The sequence below is a fragment of the Mixophyes fleayi genome, chromosome 7, assembly GCF_038048845.1.
Source record: "Mixophyes fleayi isolate aMixFle1 chromosome 7, aMixFle1.hap1, whole genome shotgun sequence".
In the NCBI taxonomy this organism is placed as follows: domain Eukaryota; kingdom Metazoa; phylum Chordata; class Amphibia; order Anura; family Limnodynastidae; genus Mixophyes; species Mixophyes fleayi.
In genome coordinates, this window is record NC_134408.1 from 87,597,342 (window position 1) to 87,607,071 (window position 9,730).

Below are 9,730 nucleotides of genomic sequence, written 5' to 3' on the forward strand. Positions count from 1 at the left end.
GTATTACAGTGGATCCCAAACTTTCTCAGTTCGAGGCACCCTTTGGGTCTCCATAATTTTTTAAAGGCACCCCTAAGCCAAAATATTTACCAAGAAGCCCCTGCATTGCTGAAAAACAGCCCTGGCCGGGGCACCCCAGGGAGCCACGGCACACAGTTTGGGAACCACTGGTGTATTATTTTACTATGGAAGACCATGATGTACCTCTGTCCTGCTCGCTTTTCAATTGTTTGCTCTGTGACGGACAATTCGGAGGAATCATTTTTGCATGGTGATGACAATCACGTTCTCTTTGGTCAGCAGTCATAGTTTGTTGTCCGGCTTTATCCTGCTCCGCCCTTTGTCTTTTTGCTGCTTCCTGTTGTGCAGTTACTCCCACAGCAGACATTTGCCTTTTAGGTGGCATCGCAGTTATATTTTGTTGCTTAAATTAATTAGTCTATTTCTATGAATTAAACACTAAGTGCAAATAAAACAAATGTATAGAAAATCTAATCAATTTGTAATAGCAAAGATCGTTATAAATGGTCTGTCACACAAAAAAGCGAAATAAACTGAACAAAGTAAGCCAAAAAAATTAGGAAAAGCTTGTCAGTCGGAAAAGTCAAGTACGCAAATGAGTCATTTGCAAACATTTTACCAAATTTGTTTGTTTTGTGTGTATATTTATTAAAAGATGAGGAGCAGTGTTAGCTTTTTATCTATATATAGAAGCCTGAATGATCACATCCTGGAGAACTTGGTGTCTTAAGACCATAACCGAGTATATTTTCAGCAGGTAAATCCTTAGGTCTAGAACCCAGCTGTAGCTCAGTCTCTCTGATGTCAGGGTCATGTAGGCTAAAGTGCAAGTATGATATAGATGAACAAATGTGCATAAATAATGCAGGTAAAGTGGTGCACAAGCACAGTTAGTGAAAAAAATCATTGCTGGGTAATCTTCTTACGTGAATACACATTTCACTGGAACAATGTGTCTCTTCTACAGTACATATAGTGTGATAATGAAGAAAGCATCATGTTGGTGGATGTGAGCCTCTGGCATTCCCCTCCCAAAATAGCTCTCTCTCTAGCCCCTCCTCTCTGTAACGCTCTTTTGAGTCCACAGTCAAGTATTGCGGTAAGCTAATACAACCTCTGCAGGATACAAACTTAAACATGTCATACTGTTTTGTACATTTTAACATACAATTTATTTGCTGAAGTTTAAAGACTAAAAAAAAAAATGGAATGTGACATGTGTAAATTGTTTGAGCACCCTTTTAATTGATTGATTCATACTTTTGTTTAAAGCCTCAAAACTTAATTGTTCCATTAGGCCTTAAATTAAGTGAAGATAATTCCAGTACTGAGTAAATACTCTGACTCTTCTTAACTTTCAGGATGGTTTGCCTACTCTCATAAACATAGGCTCCTCTAAGCTGATGACAGAGGACTTGAGGGTCTGAAAATGTACCTAAATGCTACCAGCTTGAAATTTCTAATGTCATTTACAAATGGAACAAATGGAAATTGTTGAAGTCAATGGAATCCCCCATAGCTATTAAAGCTATTACCGTTATTACGGTAAGTTTAACCCGGCTTTCCGCTCACAGCTCATGGAGCAAAACGCCGGTGTTGAAACTACTGTAATAACTGTATTTAGGCGCAAAATTACTGTAATAACGCTAATAGTGCACATGCCGTGTTACTTTTTCAAGTAACGCGGCCAATTGAATTCTCCCCTTAGGTGGCTATAACAAATGTTTAGAAGCTGTGATTTCTGCCAATTAAGATGTTCTGACTAAAGGGTGCCCAAGCTTTTGCACATACCATATTCACAGTTTTATTTTATTTTAGCTCACTTATTTTCAGCCAAAAATAAATAACTCCAAAGATACACATCAAATTCATTACAAGAATCATGTTCGGTGATGTCATTATAACAGTGTGTTAGTGGTGGACAAATCAGAAACTGTTGCTACAGGCACATTATTTTAATATCTGTTTTACAGTCATAGCTATTGCTGACAGCTATCTGGGAGGATAAACTAAAAATCTTCAATTTTAGTGTTTTACTGTGATTTTCAGTATTTTAAAAAGTGTAATTTTTTACACATTTACATGTTCATAGTAGGCAACTTCTGAAAATTACCAAAGTTTTTACATTCATGGAAAGGCCACAGTTTATTCTCCTCTACAACAATCAAAATATTATTTCATGTTTCTTGTTAACTTTGTTTAAAATGTGTCAATTCAAGGGCTAAGCTACACTATTGATTTGTTGACTGGGAAAGATCTGTTACAACTTGCATTTCCTGTAATGGAGTCTGGAGCTCGCTGTACTAATGATTGTTGTCTTATTTTGCTACAGCATACATTTCGTTTATGTGTTTCATGGGTTTTTTTTCTCACTGTATTGATATGTGTTACTGTAGCCAAGCTGGTCGTTATTGACTCCTCTTATTCATTTTCTTTTTACACTCAGATGATCGTCCTTTCTCAACAAGTTACACAACTGAGTAAGGACCTTAATGAAATGCTACATCTCCTGAGGCCTGTGCTTCTCAACAAAACCTACATTCCATCTCCCTCTGCAGGTCTTCTTACTCCTACCCTAAATAACACTTACAGCAACAGCAGTGGATTCTGTAGTGGTCAACAGTCCCAAGTTACCATTCCTAGCCTTGTTGGGTCATCCTGTCCTGGTCAGACAAGGGTAGATGTAGCACAACCTAACACAGCTTGGATGGAGGCCTTACCCCAGCCTGCTCAGGCTATCAAGCCAGAGAACTCATGCAGAAAAAATGTTCACCCTGCCCTTTCTCTGGATTCATTCCTCAGGCATTCATGCCCCCACCACAGGCAGCACAAGAACTGTGGTACTCTGACTGTGAACCAAGCCCTATCCCCATGTCAAAGCCATTTCCCCCAAACACAATTGAACCACATGAGCCAGGTAACTCATAGCAAATCATCCCCAGTGATGGCTCCTTACCAACAATCCAACAAGCAGAATGAAGCACAAAAGTCCAGCCCTAATTTCAAATCCAGCAGATCATTCTGTAGCCCACTAGACACTGACCCAATAAAGGACAGAGTGGTTGACCTTTTGGGATTGATGTCAAGAGACTATAGAGAAACATCTCCTGCTGCTCTGGAACTGGTTCGTACTTCATCTGGAGACTCACAAGGGGATATCATCAGATTTATAGATGATGAAGGAACTAATGTGTAGTCGATAAAGGATGGTGAAGCCAAAGCACTGACCATAGGGATGTTTACCAAAGTGGAGCTCTCCAAGGCTGGACCAAGATACTGTAGGATAAAAGTATCCTGATGACAAGAGAATGTCTAAATACTGCCAGTTTTTATTCTCATTGCCACAATGCTGCTAATTAGGCAATGGGAGACATAATCAATGCCCATTTTTTTCTTACAAAAGTGCAGTTTATGTAAAAAAAATTACATTATCTAGTATAGCATTGGGCAGATACTAATTCTAACATTCCATTATACATGTACTTGCCTATTCAAGTTTAAGAAGTAATTCAAGTTACATATAGCAACTTTACAGAATTTTTAATTTTTCAGACCAGATCCAGTACACAAATGGTTAAGGGGAACAAAGGTATTGCTGTGTGTTTGCAGAAGATTCTAAACGCATGGAAAAAATGTTTCTTATAGCATGAGCTTAATAATAAAAACTATTAGGAAACTGAACACAAATTTGAGCCAAATATTTAAAAAGGGAACATTTCTGGATGGTTTAAACTTTCTTTCTTTATTGAGAAAAAAATAAATAAAAAAAAATAGGGACCTTATTTTTCTATATTTGCTACTGAAGGTTTATACTACATTTTTTGTTTTCTTTGTTGTTCCAAAGCAGAGATTTATTTAATCCTTTCATTTCCAGAGGGAACTTATAAGCACATTGTTTTGCTGTGTTGCTGGACCCTCTGGCATGGAAACATGAAACACATTCAAAAAGGGATCAAATTAAAAGTGCATGCTGTGCAACGCATGGGGCCTTGTGTGGGATGAGGTATATGTGAGCAACTGGAAGAAGCTATTTATTTTTGCTTTAATAAAGATAATGTGTTTAAAAAAATATTTGTGTGTATTGTTGTTATTCAACTATAATACATGTGATTATATATATATATATATATATATATATATATATATATATATATATATACATACACACATTCCCCTTCAGGGAGACAGCTTACTAGATTTGCAGAAATGCATTGTGAGGATTGGTGGACAAATGTACATGTGCAGGATCAGTGTTGTCTCAACAGCTTAATTGAATGTAATTGCAGGGCCACTAAACAACATACATTATTTTCATGCTAAGAAGTCTAATTTTGGAGTTAAAAATTAGTCCAGCTATTATGAAACTAGGTTTCATAAGTGTGAGTATATGGGTACTTTGATAACTCGACTGACAGCAGGATTATGATACAACACAATTTTATTATGAGGTCAACAGATGAGGATTAAGACCCCAGATTTTAACTGACTGAAATAACTGACAAACATAACTATATCTCCCCAATGCTTTGGAATACTGGCCCCGTGGAAAATTAACCAGCTGATTGCCAGTCTATCTCATGCCCCTAATCCTTATCAAATCTATAATCTCACTTTCTCTCCTCTCATTCCATTCTAGAGGCTCTGCAATCAGACTTCCGTCCCCAACATTCCACTGGAACTGTTTTCACAAAAGTGACCAAAGATCTACTTACTGCAAAATCTAATGGTAATTTATCCATACTCATCCTCCTGGACATCTCTGCTGCTTTTGATCATCCTGTTCTCCTACACACCCTTCACTTCATTGGCCTTTGTGACACAGTTCTTTCCTGGTTCACTTCACTACATATGAAACTGATCTTTTAGTGGTTCTACCTCTGGCACATCCTCTCCTCCACTCCCACTATGTGTTGGGATCCCACAGGGCTCTGTTCTTGGCCCTTTACTTTTTTTAATTGTACACCTCTTCTCTTGGGGCACTAATTCGCTCATTCGGCCACCAATACCACCTCTACACTGATAACACCCAAATCTATATCTCTTCCCCTGACCTCTCTGCTTCTGTACTATCTAGTGTATCCAATTGTCTTTCTGCTATCTCTACATGGATGTCCCAATGCTACCTAAAGCTCAACATGTCCAAAACAGAGCTTATTATCTTTCCTCCTGCCAGAGTTAACACCTGCCCTCAAATCTCCCTCACTGTCAGTAACACCACAATTTTCTCAGTCTCCCAAGCCTGCTGTCTTGGTGTCACACTTGACTCCGCCCTCTGCTTTATTCCTCACATCCAGACTCTCTCCCAGTCCTGTCGACTCCACCCTAAAAACAGTGCCAGAATATGCCCTTTTCTAACTCAACATGCTTCCAAAACTCTTATCCTTCTCTCACTATCTCCCATCTTGGCTATTGCAACCTTCTGCTAGCTGGCATTCCTGACACCCATATATCCACACTTCAATCAGTGGCAGATCGAGGGGGGGGGGGGGGGGGGGGGGCTTGCTGACGGCTGCTCTGATTGTGTTTTAAACACAATCAGAGCAGCGGGACAGCACACTGCCAATGCTGAACGGACCTGCACATACTGTGCAGCTGTCAGCAGCCTTAGAAATTAGAAAGGGGCGGGGCCTAAATCACCCCCTAAAATCGCCCTGGGTAGAGCAGTTGCCTAGATCCGCCCCTGACTTCAATCCATCCTAAATGCTGCTGCAAGACTGATCTTCCTCTCTCACCGCTCCACATCTGCTGCACCAAATCTCTACACTGGCTCTCTGTGTCCTCCAGAATCAAATTCAAATGACTCACCCTTAACTACAAAGCCCTCAACAATACTCTGCATACATCTTGAATCTCATATCAAAATACTCTCCCTCCCACTCTCTTAGAGCTACCTCTGACCTGCGCCTTGTTTCGTCTTTGGTAAGCACATCTCACTCCCACCTACAAGACTTATTCCGTGCTGCTCTCCACTTATGGAATCCCCTACTACGCTCAATCAGACTTTCCCACAGCCTTCAAATCTTTAGATGCTCTTTAAAAACCCATCTCTTTTTTAGAGGTGACCTTATCCTCAATAGCACTATTCACACTAATGCACCCTCACAACTATCCCAAGCTCTACTCTGAAACACATTTACTCCTCTTGTTTCAGCTGTGCCCTCTTACACTTAGAATGTAAGCTTTCTAATGAGCAGGGTCCTTTATACCCTTTGTTTTCATGTCTGAATTTATTTTGTCTACCTTGATTGTCCCTGTTTTATGTATGTACTGTTTTCCCTATTATACAGCACTGTGGAGCCTTAGAAATCTATGATGATGTTAATAATAATAATAATAATAATAATAATAATAATAATAATATTAATTAACCTATACTTGACCTAATTAAACACTAATGTTCTTTGTTAACCGCCAAATAACTTAACCAACACATAATATTACTAACCTATGTTATACTATCAAACTAACTAATCTATCTATACTATACATGCTTAATAAAATAAACTCTATACCGTTATCTCAAGGTATTCCTTCACATTCCTCCCCCTGCTTAATGTAGGGGCAGGTTGCTTTGTGACTCGGCTTGCTGGACCTTAAGCTTCCATTCTTGGCAAGCCATCTGCATTTCCATGCTTGAACCTTTTTGATGAGAAATAACAAAATGATATAGTTGCAATTATAAGCCCCACCTCAGCAACCTGTGGAAAATGTATTTCACAGGGTGTTCCCAACCATCATTCCCCACCTGGCTCAGCACAGCTCCCAGTCCATGACTTGAGGCACAAGTATGTATGATGAACCATCTCTGGAAGTCTGGGACTGATAGTGCTAAGGGACCAGAAAGTTAGCCCTTCAGTTGCCTAAATGCCCTCTCACAGTCTGGTTCTGGCTGAATCTTCACTCCTCCGACTCAATACAGCATCTCTGCCATACCTATCTGACACTTGTCTGGTTTGATGGTCAACCCAGTCCTTGTAATTCTATGAAGAATCTCAGTTACATGTACCAGATGTTCCCCCCCTATGTCTCACTGAAAATTGTTATGTCATCCAGGTAAGCCTGGGTGAAGTCATGACATCCCTGCAGGAAATTATCCACTGCTCTTTTGATTGTGGCTGGAGCATTCTTTATTCCGAAGGCATAGCAGTAAATTGGTAAGTGGTATCTACCAGTATCCCTTACTAAGGTCCAAGGTGGAGAGCATATAATGAACTGCTCCAAGCCGGTCAAGTAACTCCTCTATGCACTAACATGACCCCAGCTGCTCATGGGCTGTTAGAGGGCACACTGACTCCCATTTCCAACACCTCATCGACCTTCTTGATCATGGCTAACAATTCGGGACCCAACCTATACAAGGGCAGTGTCACGATACCAATGGAGCAATTGGATCCTGGTAGTTCAACAGGGATTGGTGTAACTTCTGCTAGGGGCGCGGAGTCTAACAAGCGAAAGGTGTTCACCAGTGATTCCCGCAAGGGAATATGGACTTCGCGGCTTCCACTTGCAGGGCGCGGCCCCCTAGGGAAGTTCCCAGTAAACCACGAGAGAAAGAGCATACAGTGAGCTCACAGGAGGTACAAATGAGGTAGAGCCTCTGGAAAACTGACCGTTGCTACGGACAACTTGAGAATGGGTAAGCAGGAAATGTCACTAGGAGAAGATATTCAGGATGGTCTGCCATTTCGTCACTGGAAGAGGTTACTAGGTTGAAGGTAATATGAGAGGTAGACTGTAATGTAGCTACTTAGAAGTGGTTAGGAGGAATAGTCTGCAGTGTAGGGGTCTGGAGGCTTAGAAACGTGGAAATGTAGAGTAGGGAATACTCAGGAGCACGAGAAGACTCAGGAGCTGTATCCAATGCAGGAGTCAGAGACTGATTGAAAGAACCAGCACAGAGCTTAGGTCAAAAGGTATTTTATAGTGTAGTTCCAATTAGGCAGCCAACAGAGGGCAGTAAGAGAACAGAAAAGAGTCTGACCGTTCTGCACATGCGCAGAACCAGTAACCGCCGAAGAGGAAGGAGAGAGACAGCGCTGGACGGACTGCAGCAGCGTGGAACCAGGTAGGTGATAGTTTAATAAAGATTCAGGCGGGGACCCCGCGGGAGGCAGCAGATACACATGCCGGCTCCCGGGGGAAACAGCGGGGGTCCGGCGTGTGACAGTACCTCCCCCTTCAGAGGTGGACACCGAACACCTAGGACCAGGCTTCTTCGGAAATCTGGAGTGGAATCTCTTCAGCAGAAGAAAAGCGCAAATGTCAGCAGCCCGCACCCAGGAGCGCTCTTTGGGGCCGTACCCCTTCCAGTCCACTAGGTATTTGATTGTTCCTCTAGAAGTCTTGGAATCCAGAATATGGCTGATCTCTAATTCGTAACTTTGTTGGAGGGAAGGAGTAGTAGCAGGTGTAGCAGGACCAGTAAACCGATTAATGATGAGTGGTCTTAATAGGGAAATGTGGAAAGCATTGGCAATGCGCAGAGTGGGTGGTAATCGTAATTTAAAGCAAACAGGGCTGATTACTTGAGCAATCTTATAAGGACCAATGTAGCGAGGGGCTAGCTTCATACAGGGCACTTTAAGACAAATGTTTTTGTAGACAACCACACCTTGTCACTGACTTTCGAAAGAGGAACAGCTCTGCGCTTCTTATCTGCCGCCAACTTATAGCGAGTAGAAGACTTCTTAAGGGACTTCCTGACTTGAGACCAGATGGATAAGAAATTCTGTCGTAGACTATTAACTGCGGGAACTTGGGTGTGAGGGAGGGCTGAAAACTCCGGGATACGAGGATGGCTGCCAAATACAATAGAAAAAAGAGTAGCTAGAGTGGATTCGTGGAAGGAATTATTGTGAACAAATTCTGCCCAGGGTAACAGATCCACCCAATTGTCCTGGTTTGCCGAGAAAAATATTCTGAGAAACGTTTCAAGGTCTTGATTTACCCTCTCAGTCTGACCGTTTGACTGGGGATGATATGCGGAGGAGAATTTCAGACGGATACCCAGAAGATGACAGAGGGATCTCCAGAACTTCAAAACGAATTGGACACCCCGGTCCGAGACAATTTCGGCAGGACACCCATGTAGTCGGAATACTTCCTTCACGAAATGTTGAGCTAAGCACACTGAGGATGGAAGTTCAATGAGTGGAACGAAGTGTGCCATTTTGGAGAAACGGTCCACTATCACCCAGATGGTATTGAACCTTTTAGCTATGGGTAAGTCAGTGATGAAATCCATGCTAATGTGAGTCCATGGTTTGGTAGGTAGAGGAAGCGGGTGTAGTAACCCCGGTGGGACTTGGCGGAGAGTCTTATTCTGAGCACATATAGAATAGGTGGCCACGAAATCTTTAACTTCGGAGTCGAAATTGGGCCACCAATACTGTCAGGAAATCAGTTTGGCGGTTTTACGGGAACCAAGATGTCCTGCAAATCGTGAAGCATGGAACCAGCGTAGGATACTTTTCCGGAGACGAAGAGGGACAAAGGTTTTCCCCTGGGGGGGAGTAGGCGTAAGTGAGAGCAAATTCAGGCATTTGAAGTCCAAGATGGGACGTTCTAGAAAAGCGTCTGAACCCAAACTCCCGGGGAAAGCCCGAGATAGAGCATCCGCCTTTTTGTTTTTATGACCAGGTTTGAAGGTGACCCGAAGATCAAAGCGGGTAAAGAAGAGAGACCAGCAGGCTTGACGCGGATTCAGGCA

General features: G+C 41.9%; 1 protein-coding gene across 3 annotated transcripts in view; it reads left to right on the top strand.

Moving 5' to 3' along the window:
* Positions 1–4,045, top strand: part of LOC142097853 (voltage-gated delayed rectifier potassium channel KCNH8-like) — a 512,774-nt gene extending 508,729 nt beyond the window's left edge. For all 3 annotated transcript variants that reach the window (XM_075180059.1, XM_075180060.1, XM_075180061.1), the window contains one exon: positions 2,468–4,045. In XM_075180059.1, the coding sequence (XP_075036160.1) occupies positions 2,468–3,217 (750 nt within the window). In that variant the 3' untranslated portion in view covers positions 3,218–4,045. The remainder of the gene's footprint in view (positions 1–2,467) is intronic.
* Positions 4,046–9,730: the final 5,685 nt, after the last annotated feature.